Here is an 18,921-nt window from a genome sequence, read left to right as displayed (position 1 = left end):
CAACCTGGTTTATTCTGTTCTGTTCCTATTCCCTGCCCAATTCTGGATGCCCAATCTCCTCCTGACCTAAACCTTCTGGGCAACTCCTCTCCAGGTGGAAAGCCTCCACCAGCCTGTGGAAAGCCAACAAGATTCAAGCAACCCCAGGCCTTGGCTTTGCTGCAGGTGGGGGAAAAAAACCCTGGTTAATTCTAATTCTATTTCCTTTCCCTATCCCTATCCAATCCTATCCTGTCCCTATCCCTATCCAATCCTATCCTATCCTATCTCTATCCAATCCTATCCTTTCCCTATCCCTATCCAATCCTATCCTATCCCTATCCCTATCCAATCCTATCCCATCCCTATCCCTATCCAATCCTATCCTATCCCTATCCCTATCCAATCCTATCCCATCCCTATCCCTATCCAATCCTATCCTATCCCTATCCCTATCCAATCCCTATCCTATCCCTATCCCTATCCAATCCTATCCCATCCCTATCCCTATCCAATCCTATCTATCCCTATCCCTATCCAATCCCTATCTATCCCTATCCCTATCCAATCCTATCCCATCCCTATCCCTATCCAATCTATCCCATCCCTATCCCTATCCAATCCCTATCCTATATCCCTATCCTATCCTGTCCCCATCCTATCCCTTCCTGTTCCCATCCTATCCCCTCCTATCCCCATCCTATCCTCTCCTCTCCTCTCCCACGGGAGGGTGCAGGGTTTCTGTGGGGTTCTCTGGGGTGCTGGGAGGGGGTTTGCAGCCCCAGGGTCCCCATTACCTGCCGGGGTTTCTCCTGCAGCCCTTCAGCACTGCTGTGGTAGATGTAGACCTTGCCAGGACCCTCAAAAGGAGCCCCCACGGCGATGTCTGCGGGGGGAAGAGGAGGATCAGCCCCGTGGGGATGGGTTTGGGGCTGTCCCACGGCACCTCCCTGCCTCCTCAGCCTCTCTGCCCTCCCCCCTCACGCTCAGCTCTCCCCCAGCTCCTCCCCTCCTTGACCACACTCCCCCCCCGGCAAGATGCCTCCCACCTCCCTCCGGCAAGGAGGAGCTGCAGAGCTGGGCACAGGGAACCTCATGAAGCTCAAGCAGGGCAAGGGCAGAGTCCTGCCCCCGGGGAGGAACAACCTCCTGCAGCAGGGCAGCTGAGAGGAGACTGCTGGGGAGCAGCTGCAAGGAGCAGGAGCTGGGAGTGCTGGGGGACAACAACTTCACCACGAGGCAGCACTGTGCTCTTGTGGCCAAGAAGGGCAATGGTTCCCTGAGCTGCATTCAGAAGAGTGTGGCCAGAGGGTCAAGGAGGTTCTCCCCCCCCTCTGCTCCACCCTAATGAGGCCACATCTGGAGCCCTGGTCCAGCTCTGGGCTCCCCAGTTCAAGAGGGACAGGGAACCCCTGGAGGGAGACCAGAGGAGGCTACAGAGACTCTGAGGGTCCTGGAGCAGCTCTGTGAGGAGCAAAGGCTGAGAGCCCCTGGGGCTGAGAGCCTGGAGCAGAGCAGCCCCAGAGGGGAGCTGAGCAATGCTCAGCAGGAGCTACAGGCTGGGGGGCAAGAGGCTGGGGCCAGACTCTGCTCAGTGGTGCCCAGGGACAGGACCAGGGGGCACAAACTGGCACCCAGGAGGCTCCACCTGACCAGGAGGAGAAACTTCTTTGGTGTGAGGGTGCTGAGCCCTGGAGCAGGCTGCCCAGAGAGGTTGTGGAGTCTCCTTCTCTGGAGAGCTTCCAACCCCCCCTGGGCACTGTGCTGCTGTGGGAGCCCTGCTGGGGCAGGGGGCTTGGGCTGGCTGAGCTCCAGGGCTTCCTTCCCACCTTCACCATGCTGGCAGTCTGGGATCCTTTTAATCCTAGGCTTCTCCAGAGACCCAGCACACCTCCTCCAGTGGGATCCCCTCTTGCCTGAGGACACCCCCTACCCACAGGCAGTCCCTGCTGTACCCCACCTACGACTCCCCCACCCCCAGGGCCCCCAGCTGCTCACCCTGGAAGCCGTCCTGGTTGATGTCCCCGATGCTGGCCACGGCAAACCCGAAGGCAGAGTAGCTGGGGCCGGTGAGGACCAGGCTGGGCTCCAGCTGGAAGCCCCCCACCTCGTTCATGTAGACATAGACTGCACCCCCAACCTCCTGCTTCCGCTGGAAGTAGTAGGGGGCCCCCACCACCAGGTCCTGCCACCTGCAGGGCCAAGGGGCAGGTTGGGGCTGGGGGTTGCCACCTCCCCCCCCGCCCCCTGAAGCAGTGAGGACTCCTCCAGATGACTCTTCCCCACCCCCAGCACTGTGTGTGTGTCCCCCCCCAGGCTGTGACCCACAACCCCCCCCCAGCTGTGGAGCCAACCGTGTGGAGACCTGAAGGGGGCTACAGGAGAGCTGGGGAGGGACAAAGGCTTGGAGGGTTAGGCTGAGGGGGGGTGGCTTTAAGGTGGATTTAGACTGGAGATTAGGAAGAAATTCTTTCCAGGGAGGGTGGAGAGACCCTGGAACAGGTTGCCCAGGGGGGGCTGTGGCTGTCCCCTCCCTGGAGGTGTTCAAGGCCAGGCTGGAAGAGGCTTTGAGCAACCTGGGCTGGGGGGAGGTGTCCCTGCCCACGGCAGGGGGGGTGGAACTGGATGACCTTTAAGTTCCCTTCCAACCCAAACCATTCTCTGATCTATGACCACTCCCCACACCCCTCAGACCTGGCAGGGGGGGGCGGGGGGTCCCCACCAAGCCTCTTGCCCTCACCCGTCGTTGTTGAGGTCTGCCAGGGCCACGGCGCTGCCGAAGTAGGACCCAACTTGGTGGCCGGGGAGGAGGAGGCTCCTCTGCAGGGTCTGCTGGGGGCTGCGGCTCAGCAGGTAGACGGCGCCCGTGTGGTTGTAGCGAGGAGCGCCGCTCACCATCGTCACCGCGTCCCGCTGCAGCACCGCGCTGCCCACCTCCGCCGTGTACCCTGCCCCAGCCCCGCGGTGAGACGGGCACCAGCCTAGGGAACCCCCAACCGCCCCCAGCCCCTCCAGCCCCGCGGTGAGACGGGCACCAGCGCAGGAGCCATCCCCTCCAGCATCCCCAACCCGACCCCAGCCCCGCGGTGAGATGGGCACCAGAGCAGGAAACCCCTCCAGCATCCCCCCAGTGAGACGGGCACCAGCGCAGGAGCCATCCCCTCCAGCATTCCCCACCCCCCCCCCGGTGAGATGGGCACCAGCGGTGCCCCCCTGGTGGCCCTGCCAGGGAGGGGGGGGTGCTGGCACAGCTGGCAGTGTGACATTTGGAGGTGAGAGCTGCATGGTGCTGGTTGGGTAGTGCCCAGGGCTAGCAGGCAGCTGGCAGCATCACCCTGCTTGCATGGAGCAAGCAGAGGGACAGTCCCCATCCTGGAGCCCTCCTCACAGGAGCTGAGCCCTCCCCATCCAGCCAGCGGAGGCACATCCATGACCTGCCTGGCACAGGCTGCCCAGGGGAGGTTGTGGCTGTGCCCTCCCTGGAGGTGCTCAAGGCCAGGCTGGATGAGGCCTGGAGCAGCCTGGGCTGGGGGGGAGGGGTCCCTGCCCGTGGCAGGGGGGGTTGGAACTGAAGGAGCTTTGAGCTCCCTTCCAACCCAACCCATTCTGTGAATCCTGGGAGCTCTCCAAACCTCTCCAACGCCTACCCTGAAGGTTCCCTCACAAACCCACGGACCCCAAACCATCTCCTCACTGCCCCCCCTCCAACCCCCTCCTCCCCTCACTGCCCCCCCTCCAACCCCCTCCCCCCCTCACCTATGTAGGTGTTGCCACTCTTGGTGTTGGGGTAGGAGAAGTCGTGCAGGTCCCACATCTCCCTCTGCAGCATGTAGTCAGTGCCTGCAGTGGAGGGGAGATGGAGAGGGGGGGGAGGTTAAACCCACGGTGAGGAGCAGCCCCAAGCCCCCCCCCCCCCCCAGCTCAGCACCCACCCCCCTTGCACGCAGGTGTGGCCATGGTCACCCAGGTGGAGGAGCTCCGGGGGTGGGGACGAGGACACGGGGGGGACACCTGGGGGGCACCTGTGTGCTCCAGCAGCTGGTGGAGGCCACCCCTGGAGGCCTGGGGTCACTTCTGGGGGGCCCTCAGCCCAAGAAGGATGTTGAGGGTGGCATGGGGGACATTTGGGGGTACTTAAGGGTGGCATGGAGAGGTCTGGCCTTGGCACAGAGGCTTCTGGGGACGTTTGGGGGTGGCTAAGGGATGCTCTGGGATGCCTGGGGGTGGCATGGGGACATTTTGGGGTCGTTTGAGGGTGGCATGGAGAGGTCTGGCCTTGGCACAGAGGCTTCTGGGGTCATTTAGGGGCAGCTTAGGGACATTCTGGGATGCCTGGGGGTGGCATGAGGACGTTTTGGGGTGCTTAGAGGTGGTATGGAGAGGTTTGGCCTTGGCACAGAGACTTTTGGGGTCATTTAGGGGCAGCTTAGGGACATTCTGGGATGCCTGGGGGTGGCATGGGGAGGTTTGACCTTGGCACAGAGGCTTCTGGGGACATTTGGGGGTGGCTTAGGGACCTTTGGGGAGTGCCTGGGGGTGGCATGGGGACGTTTTGGGGTGGCATGACGTGGCCTTGGCAAATGGGATGAGTGCAGATGAGTGCCCAGGGGCACCTGGATGCCTTCCTGTGCCACCTGTGCTGCATTCTGTGGTCCTGCTCTGCCAGGGCAGGCTGGGCAGCTCTGGCCCCATCCTGACCTCACCCTGGGCAGCAGTTAGGGTGGCTCTGCCAGGGAGGGGGGGTGCTGGCACAGCTGGCAGTGTGACATTTGGAGGTGAGAGCTGCATGGTGCTGGTTGGGTAGTGCCCAGGGCTAGCAGGCAGCTGGCAGCATCACCCTGCTTGCATGGAGCAAGCAGAGGGACAGTCCCCATCCTGGAGCCCTCCTCACAGGAGCTGAGCCCTTCTCATCCAGCCAGGGAAGGCACATCCATGGAAGGGGCTGCCCAGGGAAGTTGTGGATGGATGTCCCCCCCCTGGAGGTGCTCAAGGCCAGGCTGGATGAGGCCTTGAGCAGCCTGGGCTGGGGGGAGGTGTCCCTGCCCGTGGCAGGGGGCTTGGCACTGGCTGAGCTTTGAGCTCCCTTCCAACCCAACCCATTCCATGCTCAGTGCCCTCTGCAAAGGAGGGGTTGGGCTGTGCCAGGTGGTGCCAGGGCAGCAGAAGGGTGCCAGGGCAGGCTGGGCAGCTCTGGCCCCATCCTGACCTCACCCTGGGCAGGCTCTGGCAGGGCTGTCAGGAGGGGAGGCGCTGGCAAAGCTGGCAGCGCGAAGCAGGGGATGCCCTGCGGGGAGGGGGCAGGACGGCAACACCCCAGACCCCCCCGGGGGGGCGGGCGCCCACCTTGCCAGTTGTAAGCGCCGGGGGCCCCGAAGTAGATGATGTTGGGGGTGAAGCCGGCGCTGGTGCCCATCTGGCACATGCCAGTCTCGTCGTTGTCGGTGTTGGAGTTGCACATCTCGTTGTGGTAGGTCTGCCACTCGTCGCTGAGGTTGAGGCGCAGGTCGTTGCCCCGCACGTAGCACCTGCCCACCATGCGCCGCTGGTCCTCGCTGCCCGACCACAGCACCCTGGTGTAGCGGTGAGCGCAGGCCTGGCACAGCCACGGCCGCCGTCAGCCGGCCCGCCAACCACAACAACCAACCACCACCCACAACAACCAACCAAACAACAACCAACCACCACAACCAACCAACCACCACCAGCCACCGCCACCCACCCACCACCCACAACAACCAACCAACCACCAACCAACCGCAACAACCAACCACAACCAACCAACCACTGCCACCCGCCACCCACCACCCACCAACCACCGCCACCCACCAACCACCACCAGCCACCCACACCCACCAACCACACCCACCAACCACATGACAACAACCAACCACCGCCACCCACCACCCACAACCAACCAAACCACAACACCCCCACAACCAACCAACTGCCACCCACCAACCACAACAACCAACCACCAACCAACCACCGCCACCCACCAACCACATGACAACAACCACCCCCCCCACAACCAACCATCCCCCACCCCCCACCACCAACCACCCACAACAACCAACCAAATGACAACCACCCACCACCCCCCACCGCCCACCACCAACCAACCACCACCCACCAACCACAACAACCACCCACCCCACACCCCCCACAACCAACCAACCACCACCCCCAACCAACTACCACCCCCCCACCCCCAACCACCCACCATCAGCCAACCACCACCAACAACCAAACCACCCCCACCAAACCAAACCAAAACCAAAAGCAGCTCAAACCAAACCCAACCCCAACCCAAACCCCAAATCCAATGCCAAACCAAACCCAACCCCAACCCTGCCCCAAACCAAACCCAACCCCAAACCAAAACCAACCCCAACCCAACCCCAACCAAACCCAAAACCCACATCCAACCCAAACCCAACCCCAAACCCCCAAACCAAAACCCAGCCCCAAGCCAAAACCAAAACCCAGCCCAAACCCAACCCCAACCCCAACCCAAACCCCATATCCAACCCCCAACCCAAAAGCAAGCCCACCCCCAAACCATCCCCATCCCACCCCTCTCACCCCACATCTCCCTGCCCCAGAGCAGGGAGCCCCCACAGCACGGAGCTGAACTAAGGGGGGGGTGGGGGGAGGTCACTCACCAGGACCCTCCCCGCCGGCTGCCTCTGGCTGGCCACCGTCACCCCCAGCCACATGTCATCGATGATGGCCTTGTCCGGCTCACCTGGGGGCAGGAGGGGACAATGTGAGGCTGGGGAACCCCCCCACGAGCAGGGGGTGTTTTGGGGGGGGGTCACTCACTCTTGAGCTCGATGTCCAGGCGCTGGCAGTCGCTGGTGGAGGAGCTGAGGGGGCAGGCGTAGACCGCGCCCGGCCGGGTGCTGCTCAGCGGCTCCACGTCTCGGGGGGCCCCCACCAGCAGCCTGGGGGGGCAGAGATGAGGGTGAGGGGGGGGGGGGGGGAAGAAGGGGCAGATGGGGAGAAATGGCACCACCCACCCCAACGTCCTCTACTTCATTTTGGGGGTGTCCCAGGGAAAGGGTGAGGGGGGGATGGTAACCAGGAAGGGCTTCCCTGGAGCATGCCACAGCTTAGCACCCCCAAATAATGAGTGGGTGGGGGGGTCCCAAGCACCCCAATGCCTTCCACCTCATTTTGGGGGTGTCCCAGGGAAAGGCTGAGGGGGTGATGGTAACCAGGAGGTGCTGGGAGGGGATAAGTGTCAGTATCAGGACCCCACCAATACTGGAGGCCCCCCCCACCACTATTGGACCCTAACAGCAGCATCAGGACTCCCCAGCAGCCCTGCAGCCCCCCCAGCAGCACCAGGGCCCCCCCCCCAGGTCCTGGAGCCCCCCCAGCAGCACCAGGGCCCCCCACCAGTCCTGGAGCCCCCCCAGCAGCACCAGGGCCCCCCACCAGTCCTGGAGCCCCCACACCAGCACCAGGGCCCCCCACCAGTCCTGCAGCCCCCACACCAGCACCAGGGTCCCCCACCAGTCCTGGAGCCCCCCCAGCAGCACCAGGGCCCCCCACCAGTCCTGAAGCCCCCACACGAGCAGCAGGGTCCCCCCCCCAGTCCTGGAGCCCCCCCAGCAGCACCAGGGCCCCCCCCCAGTCCTGGAGCCCCCCCAGCAGCACCAGGGCCCCCCCACCAGTCCTGGAGCCCCCCCAGCAGCACCAGGGCCCCCCAGCAGTCCTGGAGCCCCCCCAGCAGCACCAGGGCCCCCCACCAGTCCTGGAGCCCCCCCAGCAGCACCAGGGCCCCCCACCAGGTCCTGGAGCCCCCCCAGCAGCACCAGGGCCCCCCACCAGTCCTGGAGCCCCCCCCAGCAGCACCAGGGCCCCCCAGCAGTCCTGGAGCCCCCCCAGCAGCACCAGGGCCCCCCAGCAGTGTAAACAGCCCAAGGCAGGGCAGCACAGCTGCAGCCTGTCCGGCAGACAGGCTCAGCCTGCCAGGGAATGCAGGAGAAATGGGGGTCCCAGCAAGGGGGTGGGGAGACCCCTCCCAGGACTGGGGAGGGTGAGGAGGGACCACCCCTGGGTGCATCCCTCATGCCAGGAGGAGTCTGGGCTTGTCTGCCTCCCCCCCCCCCCCCCCCGGGGGTCTCAGGGGGAGGCTGCACCCATCCAGGGGTTGACTCCTGGGGGTCTCGGGGGGGGCTGCACCCATCCGGGGGGTGACTCCTGGGGGTCTCAGGGGGGGCTGCACCCATCCGGGGGGTGACTCCTGGGGGTCACAGGGGGAGGCTGCACCCATCCGGGGGGTGACTCCTGGGGGTCTCAGGGGGGGCTGCACCCATCCGGGGGGTGACTCCTGGGGGTCTCAGGGGGGGCTGCACCCATCCGGGGGGTGACTCCTGGGGGTCTCAGGGGGGGCTGCACCCATCCGGGGGGTGACTCCTGGGGGTCTCAGGGGGGGCTGCACCCATCCGGGGAGTGACTCCTGGGGATCTCGGGGGGGGGCTGCACCCATCCGGGGGATGACTCCTGGGGGTCACAGCGGGAGGCTGCACCCATCCGGGGGGTGACTCCTGGGGGTCTCGGGGGGGGCTCCACCCATCCGGGGGGTGACTCCTGGGGGTCTCGGGGGGGGCTGCACTCATCCGGGGGATGACTCCTGGGGGTCTCGGGGGGGGGCTGCACCCATCCGGGGGGTGACTCAGGCCCTTTTTCGGGGGGGTGGGGGGTTGGGAAGGGGCAGAGACATCCTGGCTGAGTCATGGCAGCGCCATGCAGAGGCAGGACATTGGCATCCCTGGAGGGGTGCCCAGGCTGGCACCCACAGCCCAGCTCCAGGTTCTCATCATCGGGGGGGGGGGGGGGTGGGACTCCAGCACCCACGGGAAGAGGCTGGGAGGGGGTCCCCAGGTAGCAGCAGAGGGCAGAGGCTGCCCAGCGCTGCGGCGCGGCCGGGCCCCGGCAGGGCGACGTGAGGGGCTCCGGAAAGACCAAAGCCTTCCGCGGGGAAGTCCCTCGGGACGGCAGGGACAATGGCAGCGAGCGGGCACGGCCCCAGCCTGCCAGGGCAGGAAGCACAGCACCCCCACACCCCCCGCCCCCGGCTGGGCAGGGGGGCACAGAGCACCCAAACAGCCGCTGCAGCCCCCAGACCTCATCACAGGGCACCGCGGCGAGGAGCTGCCCGGGTCCCAGCACCAGTGTGAGGAGTTGGCCAGGTCTCAGCACTGCGGTGAGGGGCTGCCCAGGTCCCAGCACCAGTGTGAGGAGTTGGCCAGGTCTCAGCACTGCGGTGAGGGGCTGCCCGGGTCCCAGCACCAGTGTGAGGAGTTGGCCAGGTCTCAGCACCGCGGTGAGGGGCTGCCCGGGTCTCAGCACCAGTGTGAGGAGTTGGCCAGGTCTCAGCACCGCGGTGAGGGGCTGCCCGGGTCTCAGCACCAGTGTGAAGAGTTGGCCAGGTCCCAGCACCACGGTGAGGAGCTGCCCAGGTCTCAGCACAGACACTTCAGCACTGGTGTGAGGAGCTGGCCAGGTCTCAGCACCAGTGTGAGGAGTTGGCCAGGTCCTGGCACAGACACTTCAGGACCGGTGTGAGGAGCTGGCCAGGTCTCGGCACTGCCACTGCAACACTGGTGTGAGGAGCTGGCCAGTTCCCAGCACCACTGTGAGGACCTGCTCAGGGCTCAGCACTGCCACTTCAGCCCCGCCGAGAGGAGCTGCCCAGGTCCCGGCACTGCCACTTCAGCCCCGCCGTGAGGAGCTGCCCAGGTCCCGGCACTGCCACTTCAGCCCCGCCGTGAGGAGCTGCCCAGGTCCCGGCACTGCCACTTCAGCCCCGCCGTGAGGAGCTGCCCAGGTCCCGGCACTGCCACTTCAGCCCCGCCGAGAGGAGCTGGCCGAGTCCCGGCACACGCCGCTGGTGCCCCGGTGAGGACGGAGCCCATCCCGGCCGTCCGCAGCGCAGCACACGGGGAAGGAGCGGCGGGGCAGGGGCTGGGGAAGGCGAGGCCGGGAAGCCAGGCGCGTCCGGGCAGAGCCGGGCGGCTGACTCAAAGCCCAGGCACAGGAGGAATGTGGGGCCCCAGGCAGCCCCCGCCCCGGCACGCCGGCCCCCCTCAAACCCTCCCACCCGGTGATGGGCACTGCCAGAGGCATCGCTGAGGCTGAGTCAGCCACACGCTGCAGGTTTGGGATGGGAGGGGGGGGGGTACACACACGCTGGTTTTGCTCAGGCACAGAAGAGACCTCCCCCCGCCCCCTCCCCCCCTCAAAAAAGAGGGGCAGGGGTGGAGGGGGCTGCTCCCCCCGGGAATGCTGGGCTGGGAGAAGTGGACTCCCTGGGTGAGATGAGGCCAGGTCCTTCCTGACTTTCTCCAGCCTGGCACAAAGGAATCTGTGCCCCAAGAATTCCTGCCCCCCCCCCTGCCCCATACATACAGCTGAGGGACAAGGGGGGGGGAATAGGGACACCATTGTCCCCAGTTACCTAGGAGGGAGGTGACTCAGGGCAGCCACGCTGTGAGTCAGGGCTGGAAAGCAAAGCCACGGGGGGGGTCCTGCCCCACCAGCGGCACCCACAGCCCCCAGCAGCTGCCCCACAGCTCAAGGGGACAGGAAGCCACCTAGGGCTCCTTGCTGGGGGGGTGGCTGTCCCCAGCCTCCCCGGGTGGTCCTGGCTCAGCCAGACCCCCAGCTCCAAGCAGAGCTCTTCCCAACTACCATCATCCTCGTGTCTGTGCCCCCACAAGTCCCGGGGGGGAGGGGGTGGTGGGAGCCAGCCCAAGCCAAGCAGCTCTGGCGTCTTGCTGCCTCCAGCCAAGACTTCCCAGCACAGCAGCCCACCCGCAGGCTCTGCTCCTGGCAATGGGGGGAAGGGGACGCCGGGGGCTTCCAAATCCCACTGAAGCAGGCAGGAGGTGGGGGTGGGGGGCATGAAGAGGCAAGCCCCCGGCTGCCCTACAGAGACCGAGGGAAAAGCAGGAGCTGGGATCCTGAGGCTCCCACCTCGGGGGGCCAGGACCAGTTTGTGGCACTGGTCCCACCGGGGCAGGAGGGCAAAGGAGATGAAGCTCAGAGCTGGCCTGGCGCTGGGAGAGCAGAACAGAGGCAGGAGATGGTCAAACAGCAGCGGGAAGGGGGAGGCTGGGAAGGGAGGGAAGCAGGAATGCAAGAGGCCGTGGCCCGTCCTAATCCGCCCTGCTAAGCTGGGATGGGGGGGACACGGCAGTGGGGGGGGGCTCCCAGCCAGCACTGCTTGAACTGGGAGAGGCAGCTGTGGGATGGGCTCAGCACCCAGACACTGAGCAGCTCCAAAGTGTGGCTGTCCCTAGGGTAAGAGAGGTCTGATGAGGACGGCAAAGGGGGGACCCGACCCCCAAGGGCTGTGCCACAGGAGTCCAAAGAGCAACACCCCCCCAGCCCCAACCCCCCAGCCCCAACCCCCCTCCCTGGGGTGTGCAGCAGGCAGGGAGCAGCTGGGCAGTGAGAGCAACACCTCAGAGAGGCAGGAGGGGAGGAGTGGGTGGGAGGTTTGGGGGGGCTGGCACCCCCATTGTGCTCCATTCCACCCTGCTTCATTCCAGCCCTGTCTTGCCTCATTCCAGCCCCATCTCGCCCCATCCCTGCCCCACCCCTACCCACCCACCCTTGATGACAGGCAGTGGGGCACAAGGACCACCCCCACCCCCCAAAGCTCCCCACCCCAAACCTCACCCCAAGACACTTCGGGTTCCAGAACTCCCCAAAATGAGCTTCAGGATCTCAAACAACAGCCCCCGCCCCCTCCCCCCCCAGGGAAAACCAAGGGGTGTCCCCCCCCCAGCCCAAGACTCTGGGGCCAGCTCCACACCACTCCAACTCCCCAGTGGCAGCGGGGGCAGGGGGGAGCCCTGCAATGATCAATCCTCCCCCTCAGGGAGCCCTGAGCAGCCGAATCCGCTGATGCCCGCGGGAAGGAGCTGCCTCCTGGAAGCAGTGAAGGATGGACAGACAGAGGGCCGGCTGGACAGACGGATGGATCAACCCCCCCGCATCCGCCCCCCCCTTCGCCTGCCAAGGAACTGCAGCCCCGCAGGACCCCGGCCCCTGGCCAAGGCGGGAGGGGGTGGGGGGGGAAGCAGAGCCAGGCCAGCTCCAGCCATCGGCACAGAACCAGGCGAGGGGGAGGGAAGCTGGGAAGGCAGCTGCTGGCCACGCTCTCCTCCTCCCCATCGGCAAACCAGGACCAAGGAGACCCCCACAACATCAAGAAACACCCCACCCCCCACCCCTACACCCCCCCACTCTACTCCCTCAGGCACACAGGAGGGAAACTGAGGCACCCAGGAGGCGACAGACACAGACAGGCTGCACATCAACAGCCTCCAGCCTCCCTGCCACGGATGCTCTGCACCTCAGCTCCCCTCCAGGTCACTCAGAGATGATCCCCCCCCCCCCCCCCCCCCCCCAAAATAAGGCACATTGGGGTCATCTGACACTGCCAGGTCCTGCCAGCGTGGCCAGAGGTCACACCACGTCCCCTCTCTGAGCCCGTGGGAGTGGCTGCTGGCCCAGCACTGGTGGCCCAAGGAGTTTCCTAATCTCCGGAAGGCTGATAAGGCTTCCACCTCTCCTTCACCTGGCACGGGGAGGAGAGGGCAAACAAACCTTTGCATGGGCACAGCTCCAGCCCATGAAGAGAAAAAACCAGCGTGGGGGTGGAGGCAGCAGAGGAGAGGGGACACACACACACACACTCCGGTGCCAGCCTGGCCCCTGGCCACTGCCCAGCTGGGAAGTGGCTCTCCCCCATCCCTGCCAGGAATGCCAGCGGCGCTCCAGAGCATCCCTCTGGTCACAGCAGCATCGCCACACCTCCAGCAGCCACATGGCAGTGAGGTCAGGCAAGCAGGGTTCCCCCTCCCCCCCAAAAAACCCCACAACCCACCCATGAGACACCCCCGTGGTGTCCGGGGAGGGCGGCAGCAGGAAGTGGCCCTTTCCTGTCCCCACCCTAGCAGGGCTGCACCTGCGAGGACCTGCCCAGAGAGCAAAGGGCAGGGAAGCCTCCACCAGCACTGGGGATGAAGGAGGGAAGCAGCCCCACGCCATGGGGGCTGCAGCCCAGCCCAGGCCTCCCCTGGGCAGCCAGGGATGAGGGGAGCTGAGGGGCACACCTGCCCTGGTGCCACCTCACCCCAGCCACCTGGGATGGCTCTGACACCTCAGGGACAGAGCCCACGCTGTGGCTCAGCCCCCTTGTGCCTGCACTGTGTGTCCTGCCCAGGGCAGGAGCCAGCGGGGCAGGCAGCTCCCCCAGCTCCTGCAAGGGTGTTGGGATGGTGACACCAATTGGCACCCTCGGTGCCACTATCACGACAAGCAAGTGCACCCCCCGCCCCCCCCCCCCCCGGGCTGTACCCACGGCAAGCAAGCCAGGCCCTGGTCGGGCAGGAGCTGCCTGCATCCCTTGCAGCCTCCTCCTGCCTGCACGGCTTGGACAGGTCCTGCACGGCCTGGCCGAGTCTGTCACAAGGGTCCCCTGGCCCTGCCGCCCTGGGGACAGGCAGCGCAGGGCTCCCAGGGGAAAGGGGCTGCAAATCCCTTGGGGTTTCAAGTGCCAAAGCTTTTCCCCCCACGGAGCCCCTGCCGGCATCACGCTCAGACACGCAAGGCCCACGTGGCCCACGTCGGGGGGGATCACGAACTGCTGGCAGCACCACAGCCCCCCCCCCCCAAGACAAAGTGATGACCCCGGCCAGCATCTCCACAAGAAGGATCATCAGCTCTGCTGCCAGCCAGGACCCTGGCCTCGATGTCCCCCCAGCAGCTGCTCCAATGTCACCAAAGCCAGGGGAACTCAGCCATGGACGGATGGGAGCCAGCGTGTTTCCCAGGAGGAGAGGCGGGGGTGGGGGGTCCCCAGGCTGCTGGCTCAGCTCCTGCACACCCCCACATCCCCCCCCCAGCTGCTCCGCAGGGAACAGCTTCACTCCCTCCTGGACGGGAGCAACAAGAGACATCCCACGGCGGGGTGAGCGGCCCGAATGCATCTCTGGAATGCGGAGCAGCAGATGCCTCTCTCTGTTCAGCAGCTGCCACCAGTTCCTCCACCGTGGGTATGAGGGAGGGGGGGCGGAAAAAAGCCCGCAGGAACCCTCCAGGTTTCCCAAAGGCTTCCCCCCCATCCCCCCCCCAAGCCACAGCTGGGAGTTCCACGGGAAGGTGAGCCAGCAAAAAAACCTGTGCCCTAGGGCGAGAGGAACCCAACCCAAGCCCGGCGCCTTCTCCCCAGCACGCACAGGCAGCTCGCACCTCCGGCCAGGAGGGCTGGGAACGGGGGATGCTCCCCCACTGGGGGGTGGGGTAAGGGGGGCTCTGGCTAAGCTGAGGGACAGCGGGGGACACGGTGGGATCGCACGGGGAATGCTCCGCTTGAAAAGGGTTTTTGTTGGGGCTTTGCCCAGCAGCAGGAATTACAGTTCAACAGGTTCCCCAGGGCCCACCCCCACCAACACCCCCCCCGGCTGCTGGAGGGGGACAGAGTTGAAGGGGGGGACACGAGGGGCTTCGTAACCACTCCGAGGAGGAGCGCAGCGGCCGGGGCCCCGCGGGTGAGGATAGCCCCAAACTCCCGAGGGGGGCTGCCAGGCTCCGTGCCCACCGGTGCAGCCACTGCGTGTGCCAGACCCACCCTGTGTCACTGGGGTCCCGCGTGGGGGACCCCACAAGAGGAACAAGGGTTGGAGAAGGGGGGGAAAAACCCCCAGGGTCAGGATAGGACCCGCCCCCCAGTAAGGGGTGCAGAGCAAAGCCGCGATCGGGAGACAAACCCCTCCGGGAGCTACTTTGGAGCACAGAACCCTCTTGAGCTGACCTCGGGGGCCACCGCCTTCAACAAAAGGCCCCCCCTGAGCCCACCCTCCAGCACTCCGACCACCGGTCCCCCACCCAAAGCTCCTCCTCCGAGCCCACCCCTACCCCAGGGACCCCCCACCGCCGCCGGTAGCCTCTCACCGGGAAACCCTCCCCCGCCTCCACCCAGGAACCAGGCCCCCACCCCGCTCCCAGGCGGCACTCACAGGCTCTGCTCCCTCCGCTCCGTTTGCCGGTGCAACGCTACCGAGAACCCGAAGAAGCCGCCGGGGGTCGCGCCCCTCCTTGAGCACCGGGAAGGTTCGGTCCAGGTTGAAAGCGGCGGCGGCCCCCAGCAGCAGGGCTAGCACGCCCGGTAGCACGCCCGGTAAGCGGCTCCCCGCCATGTCCCGCACCGGTTCCACAGTTTTCCCACCCCCCCCTCCCGCCCCCAACCCCACCTTAGGGCCGCAGCCACCGAACCGCGCCCCGAGCGGGGCCGGTGCGCTGCGGGGCGGGGCCCTTCCGGGCACTCCCCTTAAAGGGGCCGCGCACCCCCCCCCCCCCCGGGCTCCCACCGGGCACCTGCGGGGGAGGGGCGGGGGGCGAGACCACGCCCCCCCGGTGAAGGCCGCGCCCCAGGGTCGTGAGGCCACGCCCACCCTCTTGCGCCTGCGCACCGCGGGGGGGGGGAAGGAAGAGGTGGTGCCCTACCTGCGCGTGCATGGCGGGGAGCGCGCGCGCGGACACGTGGCCACGCCCATTCCCTGCTGGCACCGCCCCCTGACACGCCGGTCACGCCCCCCGCGATGGGCTGTTGGGGGAGCACCGCCCCCGGGGGTATCATTGCCTGTCCCGGGATATCCACACCTGGGGTCCTCCGGAGGGAGCCTTTGGGACGGGAACCCCCCCAGGCTGGGACCCCCTGGGGAATGACCCCACCATGGGAAGGGATCCCCACCAAGATGCTACTTCATCCCCCCAGGCTGGGACCCCCCAGGACAGGACGAACCCCACGGGAAGGATCCCCCCCCGAATGGGACGCTCCCCCGGGGCGGGACTTCCCCAAGGATGGGACCCCCCCGGGGCAGCACCCCCACCATGGGAGGGGATCCCCCAAGATAGGATCTTCCTCCTGGATGGGACCCCAGGATGGGTGTCCCCCCCCTCGCCATGGGGAGTGATTCCCCCCAGGATGGGACACCCCCTCCCAGCATGGGGGCAGCCGCGATAGAAACCCCCAAGGTGGGACCAGGATGGAACCCCCTAGGCTAGGAGCCCTGCCGCGGGTGCGTGCTCGGAGCTGTGACACCGGTGGGTGGCACCTGGAGGGTCCCCAGGGGCTGGGTACAGGGGGAGGCTGGAGGGGCAGACCCCCACCCTGAGCGGGGTCAGCGGAGATCAAGGCTGGACCCCAGGAGTGGGGCCAGGGCCAGGAGGCAGGGTGGGTAACGCGGGGCCACCGCATTGTCCCCGTGGGACGCCGCAGCATCACCGCTTCCTTCCCGGGGAGGTGGCGGTGGTGGCCGCCATGGCCTCCACGCCAGGCAAAGGTCACCGGGAGCCATCGCACCACACCCGCCCGTGCCAGGAAACGGGAGGTGGAGGGTAGGGGGGTGGGGGCTGCAGGATGTCCTGTGTCCCCCGCCCCGACGTACCCCCGGCACAGCTCCTGCGCTGCGCTGTGTCGCTGGAAAGAGTGACGGCACAGGGGACGGTCCCAAGGGCAGCCGTGCCGGCGCACGGCTCTGGCAGGGGGCTCTGTCCCCTTGTCCTCTGTCCCGTGTCCCCTGTCCCCTTGACTTCTGTCCCGCGTCCCTTGTCGCCTTGGTCTCCCTGCCCCTTCGTCCCCGTCCCTTGTCCCCTTGTCCTTTGTCGCTTGTCCCCCATTCCTTGTTCTCTTGTCCCTTGTTTCCATTCCCTGTCCCACATCCCTTTTCCCCTTGTCCCCTCATCCCTTGCCCCTCATCCTCTTGCTCCTTTACCCTCTCTCCTTTGTCCCCCCCATTCCTTATTCCTTTGTCCACTGTTGCCCTGTGCCCCATCCCCTGTCCCTGGTACCCCATCCCCTGTCCCTGTCCCTGGTACCCCATCCCCTGTCCCTGGTACCCCCATGCTCTGTCCTTGTCCCTGGTACCCCATCCCCTGTCCCTGGTACCCCCATCCCCTGTCCCTGGTACCCCATGCTCTGTCCCTGTCTCTGGTACCCCCATCCCCTGTCCCTGGTACCCCATGCTCTGTCCCTGTCTCTGGTACCCCCGTCCCCTGTCCCCGTCCTGAGGTCCTCCAGCACAGACTGGTCCCAGTCGCAGCCCCACCACCTGCCACCCCCCCATTTCTCTCTGGCAGGTGCCGCATCCCTGAGCACGAGGGCGAAGTGCCCCTGGCCAGATGGCTAAGCCACCCTACCCCGCTTGGGGACATTTTGGGGTGCAGTGGATCTATCTGTGCCCCCTGGCCTCTCGCGGGTTCCAGGGGCTCACCCTGTGGCCTTGGCTGGCACCCAAGGTGAGGGGTCAGCACCCGAGGTGGGGGTCAGCACCCAGAGAAGGAGGTCAGCAGCCAAAGGGGGGGGGCGTGACATGGCCCCCAAGAGGGTGTCGTGGCCCAAGAAGGCCACTAGGTGCCACTGTCCTCCCAAGGATGCTCCGGGGGGGGCGGGGGACAGTCTGCTGGCCTTACTTCCCGCAGGATTTGGGACATAAAGGACCCCTCCGGGGGCACTGCCGGGCTGCGAGGGGGCTTGCAGTCAAGGGAACACCCCCTCAGTCTTGTGGGGGGCACAGCTGGAGGCGCTCCCATCCTCGTGGGGGACATTGTGAAGGAGCCTCTTCAGTCCGGTAGGGACACATAGGGTGGGGGGGTTGGGGGGGTGTTGGCTTGTCCCGTGTGATCAGCTCTGTCCCCCGACTCAACCCCCCCCCACACCTCTCCTCTCAGAGACCCCTGGGTGCCCCAGTACAGCGACTTGTGCCACCCTCCCCGTCCCAGTTCTCCCAAACCAGACCCACCCCCACGCCCCAGTTCGTGTCGTTCCCCCCCACCCCATCCACGAACCGAGCAGCAGCCTGGCCGAGAAGCCCGGGGCAGCTGGAGGCACCAGTGCCTCCCAGTCCCAAACTGGTTCAGGACTGCACCGACCTGCTCCCTCCTCGCAGCCCGGTCTGCAGCTCTCGAACCGGCTTTTCCTGCTGGAGAAGCCCTCTCCCTCTCCCAGCAGGAGCCAGCCCTGGTGACGGTCCGGCTGGAGGGACAGCCGTGCTGGGGGACCTTGGGGACGTCCCGGCGGCTTCCCCGGGACTTTGGGAACGCTCCAGGCAGAGGCAGGCGGCCGGTCCGGGCTTGTCCCAGACAGTTCTGGCCCCTCTCAATTAATTCCTCCAATCCCAAATTGCATTTCCCATGGCGGGGGTCTGATTTTTCAGGCTCCCCAGACAGCTCCTGGGCCACCCTCCTGCCTGGGCCACCCTCCTGCCTTGGCCTGGCTGCTTCTCTCTGGAGCTCACCTCCAGTTCTGCCCAGTCCTGCTCGTTTCCAGCCCTGTTCCCATCCATTTCTGTTTCTACTGCTAATTTCCATTCCTATTCCTCTTCCTAGCCTTATTCCTCTTCTTACTCAGTTTCATTCCTACCCTTATCCTTATTCCATTCTCATTTCTATCTTTATCCCTATTACATTCTTATTTATTCCTATCCCTGTCCTTATCCCTATCATTCCCATCCCTATCTGTATGCTTATTCCATTCCTATTTGTTGATATCCCTATCCTTAGTCCATTCCTATCCCTATCCCTATTCCATTCCTATTCCTATCCCTGTTCCTATTGCTATTAATTTCTACCTCTATTCCTATTCCCTTTGTATTCCACTGCTATTTACTGCTATCTCTAGCCTTATTCCATTCCTATTCACTCCCATCCTTATCCCTATTCCTATTCTTATCCCTATTACTTTCCCTGTTCCTGTTGTTATTCCATTGTTATCTCTCTCTCTATTCCTAACCACCCCTATCCCTTTCCTAGTCCTAGTTTCATTCCCATGTATCCCTACCCCTATCCCATTCCCATTCCAGATCACTCCTGTGCTCGAGTCCACGCTTCCACCTCTGGTGGGGGTCCCGAGACTCGAAC

At 65.4% G+C, this 18,921-nt stretch overlaps 1 protein-coding gene across 1 annotated transcript; it reads right to left on the bottom strand.

Annotated features, from left to right (window-relative positions):
- Window positions 1-596: 596 nt before the first annotated feature.
- On the bottom strand, window positions 597-15,297 carry ITGA3 (integrin subunit alpha 3). Its single transcript, XM_068170601.1, is given in 9 exon segments — window positions 597-865; window positions 1,978-2,171; window positions 2,720-2,927; window positions 3,736-3,819; window positions 5,323-5,572; window positions 6,642-6,724; window positions 6,802-6,923; window positions 15,021-15,094; window positions 15,096-15,297. Coding segments are annotated over 9 exon segments (1,317 nt in total). The 5' UTR covers window positions 15,201-15,297; the 3' UTR covers window positions 597-668.
- Window positions 15,298-18,921: the final 3,624 nt, after the last annotated feature.

This window comes from Melanerpes formicivorus, unplaced genomic scaffold (assembly GCF_026170545.1).
Source record: "Melanerpes formicivorus ecotype bairdi unplaced genomic scaffold, bMelFor1.0.p_v2 SCAF_457, whole genome shotgun sequence".
Classification (NCBI taxonomy): Eukaryota; Metazoa; Chordata; class Aves; order Piciformes; family Picidae; genus Melanerpes; species Melanerpes formicivorus.
Note: the sequence above shows the minus strand (reverse complement) of the source record. Positions and strands in the feature narration are given on the sequence as shown.